This window comes from Dendrobates tinctorius, unplaced genomic scaffold (genome assembly GCF_039654945.1).
Source record: "Dendrobates tinctorius isolate UK_male_01 unplaced genomic scaffold, ASM3965494v1 ptg000186l, whole genome shotgun sequence".
NCBI lineage: Eukaryota > Metazoa > Chordata > Amphibia > Anura > Dendrobatidae > Dendrobates > Dendrobates tinctorius.
The window spans coordinates 2,408,974-2,431,013 of record NW_027361853.1 but is presented as its reverse complement, the minus strand read 5'-3'; the positions used below and the strand labels follow the sequence as shown (position 1 = coordinate 2,431,013).

Below are 22,040 nucleotides of genomic sequence, written 5' to 3'. Positions count from 1 at the left end.
TTATGTATATCTTTTAACTTTTTGTATATGAATGAATGTTTTCCATCCAAGTGCGGACACTTCTTTGTATGTAGAGCTACCATTTACCATGCTTGTTAAATAAAGGTATATTTTTTATTCTTCTTCTATTTGTCCCACAATCCTTTCCTTCGGACTGCACGCTCGGTGTTCTTTCTTGGTTCTCGGTTATAAATGAACCTTGTAGATTTTTTTAGGAATTTTTCAGCTAAGATTGCTGATAGCTCAATGAAGCACCTCTATGCAATAAATTCTGTAATGTTACAGAAAGTAAAATTCAGTTCCTCACGTAATCTGTACATGGGTGGTACAGATTAAACTTTATTGTGAAAACTGTTCTGTAATGACAAATGGTTGTCCACAGCTTGTGTGTGGTACTGCGGCACAGCCATGTTCGCTTACATAGAAGCCAGCCACATTCGCAAACCCAACCTGTTGACAGACGTGGGGCTATTTTGGAGGAAAGTAATCATGTACCCTTTTAATAAGTTTCTCTGTGGATAACCTAAACTAACCCTTTGCGTACATATTAAAACTGCCGCATTGTCACATTACAGCCATAGACACAACAGATAATAGACTAGAAGAATAAAACCTGGATTTCTTACGGGGTATTTATAACAAGACGATCCCATTGCCCTTTGATGTCATCATCTGATGGTTGCTCTGTGATATACAAACCATCAAATTCCACATTACGAGCAATTTCTTTCTCCCGTTTAAATACCACCAGAGGAACCTATGGGGAGAGAACAGAAGGATGAGAATGAACAACATCCGGGTAACACCATTATCAATTCACACCTTTTAAGAGGAACAGATAGGAATGAATGGATCCGTCTATCGCTCTAGTGACTTCACAGTAGGTATGATATGTAAAAAGTATGTTTTTTTTATGTGCATTTCATTTTTAAGAGGAATAAACACATTGAATTGCCAATGAATCCCAAAGAAAATGTCTCTTAGTTATATATGTGCTGGTATTCACACATTAATAAGCAAGTCTCTTCTTTGGATTTAAGGAACGAAAACTTTCTCTTTCGGGATTATGTTTGTGTAGAAGCTGCAGTATTGAAAATTAGTCTTCTCTGTTATATGGAAAAAAGGGTGCACTTGCAGAAAGCGACACAATGGATGCAAAAATTCTAAAGCAATATTACCTTTAGTGGTTGCTCCATCTCACCCCCACATGTCCCAATTCTCGTCCAGTCTTATCACGGTATATATGGTAATTCCATTTCTAACCTTTGATAAATTGATCATAATGTGCAATATACTATATGTGCTATGTGAGGATAATTGTGGCAGAGAAGAAGCAAAGGTAAACTGCTATATGCGAATGGTAGCTAAAGGGACAGACACGCCAAATATGCAGAGGCATGCGGGCCACTATAACCATAGGAAGAAAATAACAACTCTTCCTACTGTGTTAATGTTCTCCCTTGCTTACAACTACTTGTGGATTATGATCTATCTGAGGAATGGACACACTGGGACAAAATTTGCTAGAACGATTTTTGGGTCCCGCACGTTCGCAAATTGCGGACGTGACTGTGTCTGCGGGCAGCTTCCTGCAGCTACCCTGTGCCTGCTTTTTTTATGTAAAAAGTTTAAAAACTTCTATGGAGCAGTGACAAAAAAAAAATTTTGGTGATCCACTCTGAATCCTGAGTACCTTAAGACAGTAGTATCCAATAACACAAAGGAAAGAGATAATGGTGTGAATAATGGCCAATATGCGTAATGTTGGAGCCATATAACCGGTGTTCTCCTGTAAGACGAAATAAACTGCTCCTTCTTCTATGTCCTCCTCATCTTCTTGATATGTGTCCCATATGTTGGAATCATTATCGTCATCTTCAGTTGAGCGCGCTTCGTTGACCTAGGAATACGCATGGAAAGTGGTATTTAATAGCTATGTGATCTGAAGTATCTGTAAGTGCATTATTAAGCTAGCCATAAGGTGGTTCTGATAAATAAAGTGCTGTATATCAAGGCTAATGAAGCATTCACATGCTTTACACTGTCAATGTTCTAACTAGGCAAATTAAAAGTTTCTTATACTAACATTTCCCGAGGCTTTCATCTATTTCCTCTGATTTCCAGACAAGGTCTGTACAAACCTAAGTCACATAGAAACCTTAAATACATTTTCTGTCCACTGTTTAACCTTCCTACCACATAGACGGCAGCAGAGCAACATAATGAGGAGCTTGTGGGCTCAAGACAGCGCAGTAAAGCAGCAGTCGGATACTGCCGATAAAAGCTCGTCTTGAGAAGAGACACAGAGTTTGTCTTCAAAGAAAGTCTTCCTCATAAGAGGACAAAAGATCCAATAGTGTGAGAAAACTTCTATTAGTAAAGCACGTCGATAAAAGACCCTGTATGATAAAGAACAGAAAAAGGTACCATACAAAAGGCATTACCTTGTAGAACAACAGAATAAAGTTAATCGCAAATGCCACAAACAGAGCGAGGAATCGAAGATTGTAGAAATTTCTGGCGAGGTAATTCTGAAAAAAAGACAGGAGAAAAATAAGGATTAAAGCATTTCCAACACATCTAAGATCTATATTTGGTTATAAAGAATTCTACGTATCTCACTTTAATCTCTCCAGGCAGATTAAAAACCAAATGACCAGAATTGAAAATGATCAAAATATTGAAATGATTATTAAATGCAAAAATTAATTCCTACCTCTATCTTGGCCAAGTAACTTTTCTTTACAAAACGGTACTTTAATGCAATCTAAATAATTTCTGAAACAGTGTGACAATGCACAAGTAGGGCAATGCAAAGTGCAGTAACAATACTCCATGGTTGGCACTGTGTAATGTAGCAAGTCCATCACGCATGGAATGTAAAGGAAAAATGGGTCAGTATGCCTATATCCTTGCAGGTTGCCTCAGGCTCATCCTTTGAACCTTTTATCATTCTCCATTTATTTAACTTCTCTTTTTTTTTATATAGACTGTATCGCCTATTTTTTTAATACTATTTAAAACCATTTGACTGCTATGAAAGTTTCCTTGGAGGGATTGTGACCTATGCAGAGCTGAGCAGGAAATGTAGAAACTGTCTTTATTTCATTCATCTTGTGCTTGATTTCTACATTTCTGAGGGTGGGTTTATAATTGCTGACCTGCAGCCATTAAATCACAGGCGATCTGCAGCCATTTAATAGCCTGTTTAGACAGGCCGACAGCACTTTCATGCCCACAGAACAATCATTCATGTGATCGTTCTGTGCGCACAGTGTATCATTGTTCTTGGCAGCACATTTTCTCTTTATACTGGATGATGTGCTTGATCAATAGGGAAAGAGGTTTAGGGAGTGTGAGTGGGTAGTAAAAGGGTGAATTGTTAGGCCGGTTTCACACGTCAGTGGCTCCGTTATATGTAGTGACAGTTTCCTCACGTACCGGAGACACTGACACACGTAGACCCATTCAAATGAATGGATCTATGCATATGTGAGCGTGTTTTCACGGACCGTGTGTCCGTGTGCCAAAACACAGAGACATGTCAATGTTTGTGGGAGCGCACGGTCCGCAAAACGTGCTGAACACGTGCACACTGAGAACAGTTCACACTGTCCTCCGTGTTCACGGATGGCCGCTGGGGAAGAAGCGCTACTGTAAGTGCTGTTCCACTGCGGCTGGTGCTGAACGCGGCTGTCATTCTTCTCTCCTGCTCTGCCAGCAAGGAGAGAATGAATGGCCAAGATCAATGGCCCCTTACCAGCCTGAGAATAGCAGCCCCCAGCTGTGTTTTGCCGGGTTGGTTCACAAACAGAGGGGGACCCCAAGTCGGGTTTTCATTCATTCATTCTCTCCTGCTTGCGCTGTTGCCGGCAGAGCAGGAGAAAAGAATGACAGCCGCGTTCAGCACCACCAGCAGGGGAACAGCGCTTACAGTAGCGCTTCTTCTTTGGCGGCCGTCCGTGTGGTCCTGATACGGCACACGGTTGCCACGCGGATGTACCACGTATCCACACGGACACAGATAACTCCGGTACCTTTTTCTCCGGTACCGGAATTATCTGGACGTGTGAGACTGCCCTTAAGCTGTATGGCCACGCTGTCGTGCATTACAAAGAGAAAACAGAGCAGAATTTGGCAGTAAATGATTATCTAATGTCTAGCCACTTTATGCGCTAAAATGTAAATGTATAAAGTTTCTTTTTTTTGTTTTTTAATTATTATTATTGGAAAAGATTTTATTTTACCAGCTAAAAGCTGCTCTAAGCAAAACCATGCAATTTCGAAACAGGCAACACATAACTTTCAAACTTGAAAATACTCCTTTATCTCCTGTACCTGAGATAGGGAATAACTTACCGAACATTGGAACCTTCCATCAATCCCAAGAACCAGGAATCATGTCAATGGAGCAGAGGTCGATTATGCACATTGTCACTCCATTCATTCTTATTGGAGTGCCAAAGACCAGCCAGCCATATCACAAATGGAGCACCAGTGCATGTGATTGATCATCGCTCCATTCACAAGGGGCTTTTCAGAGCGCTGGTTCTCGGGATTGATGGGGGTTCCATTGGTCAGTAAGTTATTTCCCATGCAATGGATAGAGGATTCATTTCAAACTTGACAATATCCTTTAAGGGTATGTGCAGAAGATCAGTAATCGCTGCAGGTTGGACGTTGTGTACTTGTGCAGCGTCCAACCCACAGCATCCAGAAGTTACAGCATAGTGGATGAGATTTCAAGAAATATCATGCCCACTATACATCCACAGAAAAAAGGAAACAGCCACACTCAAAACAATGCAATATTTTGCAAAATTAATTCATATTCATTTACAAGTGTAAGTAATACCACAGCAAGAACAAATTTTTTTTGTGAAGATAGGGTAACGTTTCGACCCTGCCAGGATCTTTGTCAAAACCTCACTGGATAGTGAATAGGTTCAACATAGAATTCTAAAGAGGATCCCCTTATGAGCTCAGTATGGGGGAGACAGAGCGTGTCCTGCATTCCTTGTGGTGATGTTGAACCTATTCACTATCCAATGAGGTTTTGACAAAGACCCTGGTAGGGTCGAAACGTTACCCTCTCTTCACTAAAATTTGTTTTGAGTGCGGCTGTTTCCTTTTTTCTATTTTACTTTGGGTTCACCCAAGTTCAGCCAGCACCTCTTACCTAAAGCAGAGTGCGCTTCATTTTTCTATTTCCGACTATGCATCCACAGACGCCTGCGGATCACCGGCGGAGATGGACATGCGGTGCATCTTTCCAGACCGCAGCATGTTAATTTCTCTTGCGGAGACGGTAGTCACTGCAAGGGAAATTTCACCAGTACAATGTATTGGACATGGTGAATCTGCATGGTTCAGTGAACACATGCGGATTCACCTGCGTTCAATAGACGGCAGCGCTTTGGAGGCAGCGAACATGCGTTGCGTCCAAAGCGCTGCCACTTCCGGATCGTCTGCACATACCCTCAGTCTTGGAGTTTTGTTTACTCATAAAAGTCTTTTGAAATACAAAAAAAATATCAGTTACACCCTTAAGATCTATTCCTCATAGCTTATATATGTCAACATCTAAGTCTCGCCTGCATATTTTACCAGTAAAACTAAGTGTATCTCTTACCAGCATTTTGGTCTGGTATATTTCCAGTCCAGCGAGGAAATTAGCCATAAACGCTTCTGGCTCTTCTTTTTTCTGGCCTCGTCTTCTTTTTCTTCTTTGCCCCTCTTTGCTTTCCAAGAATTCAGATTGTTCTTCTGCTTTAGCTTTGTCTTTTTTCTCACCATCTTCCATGCTAAAAATGAACAATTACTATACTCAGTGACTAGAAAGATTGTCATCAATTTACTAATATGTTTATCACTTTATTATCTAACATGATATACAGTTGAAACCAGAAGTTTACATATACTATATAAAAAGACACATATGCATGTTTTTCTCAATATCTGACATGAAATCAGAATAAACCTTTCCCGTTTTATGCCTATTAGGATTACCATAATTATTAATATTTGCCAAATGCCAGAATAATGAGAGAGAGAATGTTTAAGGCATTTTATTACTTACTGCAAAGTCAAACATTAAGATTACAAAAGATTACAAGGCCTTTCAACAATTCTGGACTGCCCGTGTGATGATGTCGTATTTGGAAGCTTCTGATAGGGTTTTTGGCAACATCTGAGTTAGAGACAAACCTGTGGATGTATTTTAATACACACCTGAAACACACTGTTTCTTTGTGTAGCATCATAGGGAAGTCTCAAGAAATCAGCCAAGATATCAGGAAGAGAATTGTGGACTTGCACAAGTCTGGCTCATCCTTGGGTACAATTTCAAGATACCTCGTTTATCTGTACAATTATACGCAAGTACATACAATATGGGAATGTCCAGCCATCATACCACTCAGGAAGGAGATATGTTCTGTGTCCCAGAGATGAACATGCTTTGGTCCGACATGTGCATATCAACCCAAGGACAAAAGCAAAAACCTTTGTGAAGATGATGGCAGAAGAAGGTAAGATTGTGTCAGTATCCACAGCGAAACGAGTACTGTATCAACATGGGCTGAAAGGCCACTCTGCCAGGAAGAAGCCATTACTCCAAAAGAACCATAAAAAAAGCGAGGTTAATGTTTACAAATGCGCACACAGGAACAAAGACCTTAATTTTTGGAGCCATGTCCTGTGGTCTTATGATACTAAAATGGAACTTTTTGGGCATAATGATCATCGTTACGTTTGGAGGAAAAAGGGAGAAGCTTGGAAGCATAAGAACACCATCGCAACTGTGAAACACGGGGGTGTTGTAGGGTAGTTTTGTTGCAGGAAGGACTGGTGCACTTCTCAAAATAGATGGTATCATGAGAAAGGAAGATTATGTGACAATATTGAAGCAACATCTCAAGACATCAGCCAGGAAGTTAAAGCTTGAGAGGAAATGACCCGAAGCAAACCACCAAAATGGTAACAAAGTGGCTCAAGGATAACAAAGTCAATATTTTGGAGTGGCCATCACAAAGCCCTGATCTCAATCCTATTGAAAGTTTACAGTTGTGGGCAAAAGTATTGACACCCCTGCAATTCTGTCAGATAATACTCAGTTTCTTCCTGAAAATGATTGCAAACACAAATTCTTTGGTATTATTATCTTCATTTAATTTGTCTTAAATGAAAAAACACAAAGGAGAATGAAGCAAAAAGCAAAACATTGATCACTTCACACAAAACTCCAAAAAAGGGCTAGACAAAAGTATTGGCACCCTCAGCCTAATACTTAGTTGCACAACCTTTAGCCAAAATAACTGCGACCAACCGCTTCCGGTAACCATCAATGAGTTTCTTACAATGCTCTGCTGGAATTTTAGACCATTCTTCTTTGGCAAACTGCTCCAGGTCCCTGATATTTGAAGGGTGCCTTCTCCAAACTGCCATTTTTAGATCTCTCCACAGGTGTTCTATGGGATTCAGGTCTGGACTCATTGCTGGCCACCTTAGAAGTCTCCAGTGCTTTCTCTCAAACCATTTTCTAGTGCTTTTTGAAGTGTGTTTTGGGTCATTGTCCTGCTAGAAGACCCATGACCTCTGAGGGAGACCCAGCTTTCTCACACTGGGCCCTACATTATGCTGCAAAATTTGTTGGTAGTCTTCTGACTTCTTAATGCCATGCACACGGTCAAGCAGTCCAGTGCCAGAGGCAGCAAAGCAACCCCAAAACATCAGGGAACCTCCACCATGTTTGACTGTAGGGACCGTGTTCTTTTCGTTGAATGCCTCTTTTTTTCTCCTGTAAACTCTGTTGATGCCTTTGCCGAAAAAGCTCTACTTTTGTCTCATCTGACCAGAGAACATTCTTCCAAAACGTTTTAGGCTTTTTCAGGTAAGTTTTGGCAAACTCCAGCCTTGCTTTTTTATGCCTCAGGGTAAGAAGTGGGGTCTTCCTGGGTCTCCTACCATACAATCCCTTTTCATTCAGACGCCGACGAATAGTACGGGTTGACACTGTTGTACCCTTGGACTGCAGGGCAGCTTGAACTTGTTTGGATGTTAGTTGAGGTTCTTTATCCAACATCCGCACAATCTTGCGTTGAAATCTCTTGTCAATTTTTCTTTTCCGTCCACATCTAGGGAGGTTAGCCACAGTGCCATGGGCTTTAAACTTCTTGATGACACTGCGCGCGGTAGACACAGGAACATTCAGGTCTTTGGAGATGGACTTGTAGCCTTGAGATTGCTCATGCTTCCTCACAATTTGGTTTCTCAAGTCCTCAGACAGTTCTTTGGTCTTCTTTCTTTTCTCCATGCTCAATGTGGTACACACAAGGACACAGGACAGAGGTTGAGTCAACTTTAATCCATGTCAACTGGCTGCAAGTGTGATTTAGTTATTGCCAACACCTGTTAGGTGCCACAGGTAAGTTAGATACAACAAGGTAAGTTAGAGGTGCTGTTAATTACACAAATTAGAGAAGCATCACATGATTTTTCGAACAGTGCCAATACTTTTGTCCACCCTCTTTTTTATGTTTGGTGTGGAATTATATCCAATTTGGCTTTAGGACAATTCTTTTTGTGTTTTTTCATTTAAGACAAATTAAATGAAGATAATAATACCAAAGAACTTGTGTTTGCAATCATTTTCAGGAAGAAACTGAGTATTATCTGACAGAATTGCAGGGGTGTCAATACTTTTGGCCACAACTGTTTGGGCAAAGCTGAAAAGGCCGGTGCGAGCAAGGCAACCTACAAACCTGGTTCAGTTACACCTGTTTTGTTAGGAGGAATGGGCACAAATTCCAACCAACCAACTTTTATTGACATGAAAACCAAAATCTCTAATCGTCATCCTCATTATCAGGTGGCAAGCCTCTGTCAATCAGATCCGCTCCATTACCTCCAGTAACCACCAGAGGGAGCCCAGAAAGAGAACTCGCAACCCCTCTGTCAATCAGACCAGCTCCACTACCTTCAGTAATAACAAGAGGGAGGCCAGAAAGCGAATTCACAACAGTACTCCCCCTTGAGGAGGGGTCACGGAACCCTCATCCACGCCACCAGGCAGATCAGGATGGGCCCGGTGAAAAGCACGAACCAATCTTTCGGCATGAATGTCAGAAGCAGAGACCCAAATATTATCCTCCTGGCCATAACCCTTCCATTTGACCAAGTGCTGGAGTCTCCGTCTAGCCAAACGAGAATCCAATATTTTCTCTACCTCATACTCCAAATTGCCTTTAACCAATACAGGGTCAGGAGGCGCCGCCATAGGAACTACTGGCTCCACAAACCTTTTCAACAAAGATTTATGAAACACGTTATGGATCTTAAAAGTAACTGGAAGGGCCAATCGGAAAGAAACGGGATTAAGGATTTCCAAAATCTTATAAGGTCCAATGAATCTTGGCTTGAATTTTGGAGACGCAACCTTCATAGGAATATTCTTTGAAACAACCAAACCATATCACCCACTTTAAACCGGGGACCAATAGTCCTATGCCGGCTGGAAAACCGTTGGGCTTTTTCCTGAGAGTGGGACAACTTATCCACCACTTGGTCCCAAATCTGCTGCATTCTCTCTACCACAGAGTCCACACTTGGGCAGGTCGAAGATTCCATCTGCCCTGAAGAAAATCGAGGATGAAACCCATAGTTACAGAAAAAGGGCGACATCAAAGTGGCAGAACTAGCTCTATTGTTTAGCGTGAATTCGACCAAGGGCAAAAATGAGACCCAGTCATCCTGATCAGCAGATATGAAACATCTCAAATAGGACTCCAAAGTCTGGTTTGTTCTCTCAGTCTGCCCATTGGTCTGAGGATGAAATGCAGAGGAGAAAGATAACTGAATTCCCAGTTTGGAACAAAAAGCTCTCCAAAATCTGGAAACAAACTGGACTCCTCTGTTCGACCCAATGTTCTCAGGAATCTCGTGCAAACGAACCACCTGTTGTAAAAACAAGGGAACCAACTCAGAAGACGATGGCAACTTTGGGAGTGGTACAAGATGGACCATCTTAGAAAATCTATCACAGATCACCCAGATAACAGTCATTCTCTGAGAGACAGGAAGATCAGAAATAAAATCCATTGACATTTGGGTCCATGGCCTCCTGGGCACTGGCAGGGGCATCAACAACCCACTAGAACGATAACAGGACTTGGACTGAGAACAAGTCCCACAGGACTGCACAAAATTCCAGATATCACGAGATAAGGCAGACCACCAAAAGACCGACTCAAGAAATCTCTGGTACCAAAAATACCTGGATGACCAGCCAACATGGAGCAATGAATTTCAGACATTACTCTTTTCCTCCACTGGTCAGGGACATACAATTTTCCCATAGGGCAACGTTCAGGTTTGACCTCCTGAAATTCCTTCAGGACACGTCTCAAATCGGGTGAGATGGCGGAAAGAACTACACCCTCATTTAGAATGGTAGTAGGCTCGGTCACATCAAGAGAATCCGCAAAGAAACTCATATGACTTCGCCCCCTACTACATCAGCACTCTGGTATATTCTGAAAGCAGAGCAAAAAGAGACCAATCTAACAGGGGACAAAACAAACTGGCACAAGCAGTAATATACGGACGGTGATTCAGCACAGCCCCAGCCAGAGCTGGCTGACCCGCACAAAGCAGAGATAGACAAAACCAGATCAAATGCAAACAGAATAGCAAATGAACCACTTAGCTGAACATGCAGGGACAGAGCTGGAGACATCAGACCTCAGGAGGCACAGGAAGAAAATAACCAGCAGGGATAGAGGGAGTCGGCTGTCTTAAATCCCAATCTGAAAGCCCAGATCTCCAATTGTCATCCTCATTATCAAAAGAGTTTTTGCTTTTGCCAGAAGGTAGGGAAAAGATCAAAAATCAAAAAATGTTTGGTCCTTGATTAAGTGAGGTTGACAGACTAAAGGACTCCAATTGTAATATGATAATATCTCTTCTCCCTTATGCCTCAAAACTACTGGAACAGCATGTATATCTTGAACTGTCCTCCCACCTCTCCTCCTGTTCCCTCTTTGACCGGTTACAATCTGGCTTCCGACCACATCACTCAACTGAAACTGCCTTAACTAAAGTCACTAACGACTTACTAACCGCCAAGAGCAAGCGACACTACTCTGTCCTCCTTCTCCTGGACCTGTCTTCTGCCTTCGACACCATAGACCATTACCTTCTGCTACAGACTCTCTCATCTCTTGGCATCACAGACCTTGCCCTATCCTGGATCTCATCATACCTAACAGACTGAACATTTAGTGTCTCCCTCTCACACACCACCTCCTCACCTCGCCCCCTGTCTGTCGGTGTTCACCAAGGCTCTGTCCTAGGACCCCTACTATTCTCCATCTATACCTTCGGCTTGGGACAGCTCATAGAATCCCACGGTTTGCAGTATCACCTCTATGCCGATGACACGCAGATCTACCTATCTGGACCCGACCTCGCCTCCTTACTGACTGAAATACCACAATGTCTGTCTGCTATCTCAGCCTTTTTCTCTGCTCGCTTTCTCAAACTGAACATGGACAAAACAGAATTCATCATCTTTCCCCCATCTCACTCTACCCCTCCACCAGACCTATCCATCAATGTCAATGGCTTCTCTCTTTCCCCAGTCCCGCACGCTCGGTGCCTTGGGGTGATCCTCGACTCTGCGCTCTCTTTCAAACCACATATCCAAGCCCTCGCCTCCTCCTGCCGCCTCAAACTCAAAAATATTTCCCGGATCCGCTCATTCCTCAACCACGAAACCACAAAAACACTAGTGCATGCTCTTATCATTTCCCGCCTCGACTACTGCAACCTCCTACTCTCTGGCCTCCCCTCCAGCACTCTGGCTCCGCTCCAGTCCATCCTACACTCTGCTGCCTGACTAATCCACCTGTCTCCTCGCTATTCCCCAGCCTCCCCCCTATGACAGGCCCTTCACTGGCTTCCTATTGCCCAGAGGCTCCAATTCAAAACCCTAACCATGACATACAAAGCCATCCACAACCTGTCTCCTCCATACATCTGCGACATGGTCTCTAGGTACCTACCCGCACGCAACCTTCGATCATCTCAAGATCTCCTTCTCTACTCCTCCCTTATCTCTTCTTCCCACAACCGCATACAAGACTTCTCCCGTGCTTCCCCCATACTCTGGAACTCCCTGCCGCAACACATCAGACTCTCACCATCAACGGAAACCTTCAAGAAGAACCTGAAGACCCACCTGTTCCGACAAGTCTACAGCCTGCAATGATCCTCGGTCTACTGAACCACAGCAAGACCTGCTCTACCCTCTCCTACTGTATCCTCACCCATCCCTGTAGACTGTGAGCCCTCGCGGACAGGGTCCCCTCTCCTTATGTACTTGTGTGTCCCTTGTCTTACACATGTTTATTATACTTGTCTATATTTCCCCTTTTCACATGTAAAGCGCCATGGAATAAATGGCGCTATATAAATGCATAATAATAATAATAATATTGGAGTTACTCTGGTTGAATCACTATTTTTATGATTGTCTCATAAGTTATTAAATCAAGCAAGCTTTAAAAATATTAGCGAAAACTGAGAATGGATTTGAGAGATCACAGCAGTACAGATGAGTACATAATGGCACAACGTGTCACACACTTCAGTGTGCCGTTGGTTGTGGTGTCTCCATTGCTGTGTTACTATGTGTGATGTCTTAGACGACATTTCGGGGCACTTACTCAGCCTTTTCCGATTCTGCTTTTGAGTTGTCCTCATTTTCTTTTGCAATTTCCGCTGCCTGCAATAACAAGGTAAGACATTCATCGTAGGGTGATTTGCGTTATATTATTACCATTAAAAGAATTCAATTAGCAGGGTTATCTGTGCATATGCCAAATCCTTCGCTTGCTTTACTCATACAGACTAAAATAGGTTTGCAGCTAAACTAATTAAACAAGACAAGATTGTGCAAGTGATATCAGAAACCTTTTCTACAGTTGTTCCCTCTGGTAATTTCTTTTACACTTCATCTTAAGTGATAAGGAATTTTCTCAGAACGGTAGATTGGCTACACTGCAACTGGATCTGCGGTTCGTTCTGCTGGATCAACCAACGAAGAAATTTGACAATCCACACATATGAATACAATCATTGAATGTGAATATGTTCAACTGTTTTCCTTAATCATATGACTTCCCAGTGAAACAATAAAGGGCCTGACACAAATTACTTAATCTATGCCCTTTTATTGGCTGATCTGCTATCCCATCACTTTAAGAGCTCATGCAGACGTTTGTGCAATATGGTCCAAGTACAGACCACAAGTGCCTGAAGGCTTCATACACAGTAATTCTATGAGGCTGTAACGTTGAGGTCAGAAGACTTGTGACCAGTCCTTGCATTGCACTTCATGCTCAGTGTTGGACGGATATCTGCATGAGTCCTAAAAGTGGGATTGCAGCTGATAACATTTATGAATAACTTTCTGTTCTTTTAAGAAGGTCTGCATTCTGGACTTCCCACCAATCTCAAAATTAGGAGATCCCAGCTCCTTATCTTTACTTATCAACATCAAATAGAGCTCACAGCAGTTACCATACAACCTACAATCTTCAAAACTCATTCTCAATGTGAAAAAGCTGGTGTGGAGGGACAAAGGATTGGGGGCACCCATTCTAGCAATCAATGGGGGCCTTTCAGTTGCACCTCCTAACAATTTAATTTTATATCCTGAAGTTTTATTTAAATGTCATTGGGGATTGGAGCAGGCTCAAGGAACTAAGTCCGCATAATACTTGGCAGATGCCAGCTGTTTTATAACTCGGCAGCTGATCTAGCAGTCTATCAGTCTCAAATGCTGTAGAGCTGTGATTAAGGTTAGTAGTATTTGGGAGGGAGGAGTAACAGCACACGTCTCAGAAAAAACTCTGAAAAATGCCCATCTGCACCTGACAAGCAGAGATTTCACATACTGCGCTCCAAAAGCAACACATGTGAATATCTCTACCATGGAGTGACTCAGCGCAAAATGAAAAAAAGGAGCAGAATCGGGGGAGCTAAGGGATTTTTACAAGATATTTAACAACATTTTGAAGCAATTGACCATTCATCTTTAAGCACAAAAAAAGGAAAATTGTCGAGTCATGAAGGCGGTTAAAGAATAATTATGTTGATATTTTCCTTCCTGTATCACAATCCTCCTCCCTTCCACTTGTACTTGTAGCAAAGCCAAGAGAACTTGCTAGGTAACATCATAAGTGACCGTCTAGGGCCGGACTGGCCATCTGGCAAATGCTAGAAGGGCCTGTCTGGTCTTGGGCCACCTTGGTGGCTACATTATCAGGATCTGCATCCTCAAGACACCCAGATTGTTAGCAGTTGTGACACAGCACAAAGTCGCAGGCTTCATCACCTACCCAAGCAGACCACGGCATCCCTTTTGCCTGCGACCTGCCGAAGCCAGCATCAACAAGATAACATGAAAAACTGTAAAGGTTGCACCATGAATTGCCAAGAATGATTACTCTAGAACATTGAAACTGCATTACTGCTATTGAAAGTGGGGGAAAAAAGACAAAAAAAGCGCTATATAGTGTACAGTGGGGCAAAAAAGTATTTAGTCAGTCAGCAATAGTGCAAGTTCCACCACTTAAAAAGATGAGAGGCGTCTGTAATTTACATCATAGGTAGACCTCAACTATGGGAGACAAACTGAGAAAAAAAAATCCAGAAAATCACATTGTCTGTTTTTTTTTCATTTTATTTGCATATTATGGTGGAAAATAAGTATTTGGTCAGAAACAAGCAATCAAGATTTCTGGCTCTCACAGACCTGTAACTTCTTCTCTAAGAGTCTCCTCTTTCCTCCACTCATTACCTGTAGTAATGGCACCTGTTTAAACTTGTTATCAGTATAAAAAGACACCTGTGCACACCCTCAAACAGTCTGACTCCAAACTCCACTATGGTGAAGACCAAAGAGCTGTCAAAGGACACCAGAAACAAAATTGTAGCCCTGCACCAGGCTGGGAAGACTGAATCTGCAATAGCCAACCAGCTTGGAGTGAAGAAATCAACTGTGGGAGCAATAATTAGAAAATGGAAGACATACAAGACCACTGATAATCTCCCTCGATCTGGTGCTCCACGCAAAATCCCACCCCGTGGGGTCAGAATGATCACAAGAACGGTGAGCAAAAATCCCAGAACCACGTGGGGGGACCTAGTGAATGAACTGCAGAGAGCTGGGACCAATGTAACAAGGCCTACCATAAGTAACACACTACGCCACCATGGACTCAGATCCTGCAGTGCCAGACGTGTCCCACTGCTTAAGCCTGTACATGTCCGGGCCCGTCTGAAGTTTGCTAGAGAGCATTTGGATGATCCAGAGGAGTTTTGGGAGAATGTCCTATGGTCTGATGAAACCAAACTGGAACTGTTTGGTAGAAACACAACTTGTCGTGTTTGGAGGAAAAAGAATACTGAGTTGCATCCATCAAACACCATACCTACTGTAAAGCATGGTGGTGGAAACATCATGCTTTGGGGCTGTTTCTCTGCAAAGGGGCCAGGACGACTGATCCGGGTACATGAAAGAATGAATGGGGCAATGTATCGTGAGATTTTGAGTGCAAACCTCCTTCCATCAGCAAGGGCATTGAATATGAAACATGGCTGGGTCTTTCAACATGACAATGATCCAAAGCACACCGCCAGGGCAACGAAGGAGTGGCTTCGTAAAAAGCATTTCAAGGTCCTGGAGTGGCCTAGCCAGTCTCCAGATCTCAACCCTATAGAAAACCTTTGGAGGGAGTTGAAAGTCCGTGTTGCCAAGCGAAAAGCCAAAAACATCACTGCTCTAGAGGAGATCTGCATGGAGGAATGGGCCAACATACCAACAACAGTGTGTGGCAACCTTGTGAAGACTTACAGAAAACGTTTGACCTCTGTCATTGCCAACAAAGGATATATCACAAAGTTTTCAGATGAAATTTTGTTTCTGACCAAATACTTATTTTCCACCATAATATGCAAATAAAATGAAAAAAAAAACAGACAATGTGATTTTCTGGATTTTTTTTTCTCAGTTTGTCTCCCATAGTTGAGGTCTACCTATGATGTAAATTACAGACGCCTCTCATCTTTTTAAGTGGTGGAACTTGCACTATTGCTGACTGACTAAATACTTTTTTGCCCCACTGTATATAAGAAATATTCATCTGCAAAGTTGCTATGAAAGATACAGTAAAAAAGAAGGTACTTAGCTCATAGATTGGTCAATATATGTGAGACCAACTGCCACACTAAGGCGTCCTTCATAGTTGAGTCCCTGTCCTATGTTACCTCTCCTGGGCAAAAAAGCAAAATTTCTAATGGGACCCCAATTATTGCAAATCTTTAATAGCATTAGTCTTTTTTTATAGGCCAAAGGGACTTTTGGGCCCCCCTAGGCTCCAAGGCCTGGGTGCGAGTGCACTCCTTGCACCTACTGTAATTTCGCCCCTGATTTTACCGCAAGTATGCGATATGCAGAATTGCGGTCACGTGCTGACTAGCAAAGCGATGATGGCCTGATCCCAATGCTGGCACCAGAGAATCTTCACAGTGTGCGCTATGGGGATTCAGAATATTGATATTATAACTACTTAATCTTATATAGCAATATTATTGGTGTTTTTAGAAATATTGGACTTGTAATAAATCTTGATTTCCTCCAGGAAGGGTAATATTAGTCATATCTCCCCATCTGGGGTTTGGGAGGCGAGGACACCATGGGCCTCTGTGATTTCAAATGACAGGGCTGAATTTCAGTCCCTGTCCGTTCCTGGGACCATCTCTGTGCTTGAGCTTCAGAGTAGATGGGTAGTCAACTTGCTAAGGTAAGCAGCATATCCTTCCGCCTACAAAATTAGAGGCACGAATAGCGCTGCCTTCATGTCCTTTACGGAGATTCAAGTAAAGCTTCTCGTTATTTATATAGTACAAAACCATCTAATCGAAATGTCTACGTAAAGAAAAAAAATCAGAGGACTGTCTATTAAATTGTACACAATCTTTACCTATATTCATAAGGTAACAAGAAGCACAGTATGCTATATATCAGCATCTTCATTCAGCTGTGGCTACATTCTTATTAAATTCTACCGTAAAGTGGTTAGAAAGCTGCAGAAGAGACCTCAATGATGCTGCAATGATTCATAGCTCAGTTTGTGAATTACACGCATTATTGTCGGGTGGAGGGTAGAATCTATATATATATAACAGAACATTCCAAGGTCATTTAAATCCAGATACGACAGGTACAATCCTGTATCAGTGCTTGAAAACTAGGGCTGAAAAAGATGAAAAAAGGTCATCAGGAGTGATTATTGCAGTTACATGTCGTAAAAGTGAATCTCTATTAAAAAGCAAGAAGGCGTCATCAGAGGAAGGTGATAACAATGGCTGCGGATCGAAATCTCTGGGCACAATGGTGTAGAGAACTGCACAAGGGAGACATCCATGCCATAATCTAATATTCACATAACTGATGCTGAGAATACAGAATACTATGGACGTTACAGTTACTCATTGTTTGCTTGTACGTAGTGGAAATTTTCTCAGCTGACTATGTAATTATCGTCTATGAGACATCATCCATTCATACATACCGTATATGTTGTTCACCCAATGTATATAATAATGACACATAAAACTAGCAGAATGGAATCCTGTCATTTCTGATGCAAAACATGGAACTGATCATGTTCGGCCATAAACAAATTAAAATTCTATTTTTTTCTCTAGATTTCAATAATTTTAGGTCTTTTGTGATGTTTATGTCTTACAAGCATGCATATTTAGTTTATGCTACGATCAGTTTATGATTAACAGTGTCTGATGGGAGGATAACGGCCATTATGGCATCATTATAATAGGGATAAAACAAATGGAAATGGTGAATAATGAGTGTATGGAAAGGACAATTTTAGCAGAAAAAACCCACACAATGATAAAGGAAAAATGAATAATTGTGCAGTCTAAACAGGCTGCCAATCACCCGAAGAATGTGAAAAATGCTCATTCATCAGGTAAAATGATCTTTTGTGCTGCATAAACGAATAATGCTCATGGAAGCACATCGTCCTGTGTAAACAATTGCAGCCTATGTACACTAAAGGGCCTGTCACATTAAGCGATATCGCTAGCAATATCGCTATAACGTCACTGGTTTTTGTGACGTGCTAGCGATATCGCTGTGTGTGATACTTACCTACGACCGGCTCCCCCGCTGGTTATCGCTGATCGCGCGAGAACGTCCTGGACCATTTCTCGCCGTCAGCTTCCTGCAGCACTTCCTGCTGTGACGACGAGCGACGCGTGGAGCCGGGCGGGAGGACGTCAGGATCGCCTAGTGTGACAGGTAAGTAGCGACCCCTGCGATGTCGCTGGTGAGATCTGCCTGTGTGGCAGCTCACTAGCGACCACTTAGCGATGTACCAGCGATCCTGACCGCGTCATATCGCAGGCCGGGATCGCTGGTACATCGCTAAGTGTGACAGTACCTTTAGATATCAGTACAAATCAGTCAGTGAACAGCATAAAGCGTGGTCTGTCTGTGGAAAAAGGCTATTAAATAACTGCTGATTAGCAAAAGTCGCACATAGGGTGATGTAAACCCACCTTAAGCTACAAGTCCATAGTCTTACAATGTCATATTTTCATAAATTCTCCTCCTGAGAGAAATTAGGAGTAACTTTTTATAGCCAAGCCAACGTTTTTACAAGCCACATCCTTTCTGTACCATGTATCAACATCTAGACGCCCGGGCTGAGTCTAAGGCTATGTGCACATGTTGCAGATTTGCCTGTGGATTTTTCCGCACAGAATCCACATCTCTTGGCAGAAAACGTAGGTAAAAATCTGCGCTTTTTTTCGGATTTTGTGCGTTTTTTGTGCGGATTTAGTGCAGATTGGCAGGCGTTTTTACTGCGGATTTCATTAAATCAATGGGTGTAAGAACGCATGCAGATCCACAAAAAGAATTTACGTGCTGTGGAGAATAAACCGCTGAGGATTCTGTGCGGAATTTTCCGCATCATGTGCACAGCTTTTTTTTTTCCTATTGAATTACATTGGTCACACACTTGCGGATCTGCAGCAAATCCGCTGCGGATCCGCAGCAAATCTGCAACGTGTGCACATACCCATATGGATGAGAAAACAGATGAAAAACTGTCCACTTTTTTTTTTTTAATGAAAATCAGATGATTTTTTTTACTCGCTTATAAACTTTGCTTAGACAAAGTGGCTTCACCCCTTGGCATTTCTCGTGTATTGCGACCTCACAAACTGGAATTTCACTATTTTTTTTAAAGGGTTTGCATCAGTTCATGTAAAGATTATGCCTACAACTGTGAATGTTGTGACAAAGTCACTGGTAAAGTATTGGACGGGAGATATGTTTCACTATGCATAATGGCGTCAGTGATATAAAATCCAGAGTTTTTCCTCCAGCACATTAAGTGTTGTGAGGGGTTAAGTCATTTGAATAATGGGCTGGCTTTTATGTGGACATCCATAGAGTAAGTGGGAGGATGTCCACCTTAGTTCCACCCTAGGGTGTGGTCTGGGGCTTAACTAGCTGGCCTCCAAAGGCAGCAGTGGTCAGTGTCTGGAAAGGAACACTCCAGAGAAGTGTTTTGTGCTTTTGTTTATGCCAGTGTGGCACGCCTGAGGGTCCAGTCACCACAGAGGTACTGCACCTCACCCAGAGGTGTGGTATCCCACAACCAGGTAAGGTGAGTGCACCCAACCAGACTCCAACACCCACACCCCACACACACCAGTAGTGTAGCAGAGCACCCTTTATGGCTCCCTGCTTGGAACACAGAGAGTGCTGGGAGGTGGGCGGAGCATAGTTTGGGAGGGATAATCTAGGCTGAAGTTAGGTTGCGTTCCCTCAGAGGGAGGGAAGGTGAAGGACGTGTTCTGAGCAGCTCCTGACTTGTACCAGGAGTTGCCGGACGGTTTGGGACTAAAATAGAAGATTCTCCATAAGAAAGATTGGTTCTTCCAGAGACACAGTTGGAAAGTTATCCCGTGGGTCTCGTTCCACGCTGACCGCCGTCAGGTGGAGGAAGGAACCTAGCCTAGATCGAATTCCTTTGGGTGCCACTAGCAAGCCGATAGCTTTGGTTACTTTACGGACCATCGCGCCTACCACAGTTAGGCCGACTGGAAAGGCGGCTACATGGAGTCACAGAAACGGTGAGGTGTTGTCTGAACAGGATTCGCAGCTGCTGGCCCAGAACGATAACTGTGAAGTGCTGGAGTGGAAGTAAGGTGGGAAAAGCAGCACTTTGTGGAGATGGCCAGGAAAGGCACACACTGACAGGGAAAGCTGGAAAGGTGCATTTCATCTTATCTGGAAGTTGGCTGGACCCCTCACCTGGAGGACACAGCACCGAAGTGGGCCTCTGTGTGCACCAGAACTGTGAGTAGAGCCCATTGAACTACATGCCACTGTGTCCTAAATATTCTTTCTGCGCCTCTCGTCCGGCGCCGCTACCTCTTCCTTTCTACACTACCTCTTCATCTACCAACTCATCTCAACTGCCCTGGTACTACAGCTCTACCTGTGGAGAACTTAAACATCATTGCTGCACCACAACATCTGTCCCAGAGAAGCGACACTGTGGCGCTGGTCATACTGACCAGAAACCACAGGTGGCGTCACAAATCACTACAAAAACTTTATTCCCATTCAATTCTACCCCTTTTACATGACCGCCTGAGGCCATGGACCGGATCACTGCCACTGTGACATTTCCCATTGAAGTTAACGGGCCCGGTGCCGAGTATCCCACGGCCTCTGGGGTGAGTCACCTGAACCGTGGATCTTGCTAACCCTGAGTGGGCTGATCCCCCACTAATGCAAGGACTGTGCCTAGTGCTACTGTTTTGCTGTTTTGTCCAGAGGGTCGTATTTATTTTGTGCTTAACCCCTTCACCCCCAAGGGTGGTTTCCACGTTCATGACCGGGCCAATTTTTACAATTCTGACCACTGTACCTTTATGAGGTCATAACTCTGGAACGCTTCCATGGATCCCGGTGATTCTGACACTGTTTTCTCGTGACTTATTGTACTTCATGTTAGTGGTAAAATTTCATTCAAATAACTTGCGTTTATTTGTGAGAAAAACGGAAATTTGGCGAAAATTTTGAAATTTTCGCATTTTTCCAACTTTGAATTTTTATGCCCTTAAATCACAGAGATATGGAACACAAAAAACTTGATAAGTAACATTTCCCACATGTTTACTTTACATCAGCACAATTTTGGAACCAAAATTTTTTTTTGTTAGGAAGTTATAAGGGTTAAAAGTTGACCAGCGATTTCTCATTTTTACAACATCATTTTATTTTTAGGACCACATCACATTTGAAGCCACTTTGAGGGGTCTATATGATAGAAAATACCCAAAAGTGACACCATTCTAAAAACTGCACCCCTTAAGGTGCTCAAAACCACATTCAAGAAGTTTATTAACCCTTTAGGTGCGTCACAGGAATTTTTTTGAATATTTAAAAAAAAATGAACATCTAACTTTTTTTCACAAAAAAAATACTTCAGGTTCAATTTTTTTTATTTTACCAAGGGTAACAGGAGAAATTGGACTGCAAAAGTTATTGTGCAATTTGTCCTGAGTACGCTGATACCTGATATGTGGGGGGGAACGACTGGCAGAGCTCAGAATGGAAGGAGCGCCGTTTGACTTTTTCAATGCAAAATTGGCTGGAATTCAGATCGGACGCCATGTCACGTTTGGAGAGTCCCTGATGTACCTAAACAGTGGAAACCCCCTACACGTGACCTCATTTTGGAAACTAGACCCCCCAAGGAACTTATCTAGATATGCGGTGAGAACTTTGAACCCACAAGGGCTTTACAGAAGTTTATAACGTACAGCGGTACAATTAAAAAATCATATTTTTTCCACAAAAATGATCTTTTCACCCCAATTTTTATTTTCCCAAGGGTAACAGGACCCTAAAAGTTATTGTGCAA

The 22,040-nt window shown here is 42.6% G+C and overlaps 1 protein-coding gene across 1 annotated transcript in view; it reads right to left on the bottom strand.

Moving 5' to 3' along the window:
* Window positions 1-22,040, bottom strand: part of RYR3 (ryanodine receptor 3) — an 869,465-nt gene that overhangs the window by 30,968 nt on the left and 816,457 nt on the right. The window contains exons 90-94 of the mRNA XM_073552155.1: window positions 12,726-12,784; window positions 5,633-5,804; window positions 2,445-2,531; window positions 1,694-1,900; window positions 627-757 (exon numbers count right to left, since the gene is read on the bottom strand). Of these exons, the coding sequence (XP_073408256.1) occupies window positions 627-757; window positions 1,694-1,900; window positions 2,445-2,531; window positions 5,633-5,804; window positions 12,726-12,784 (656 nt within the window). The remainder of the gene's footprint in view (window positions 1-626; window positions 758-1,693; window positions 1,901-2,444; window positions 2,532-5,632; window positions 5,805-12,725; window positions 12,785-22,040) is intronic.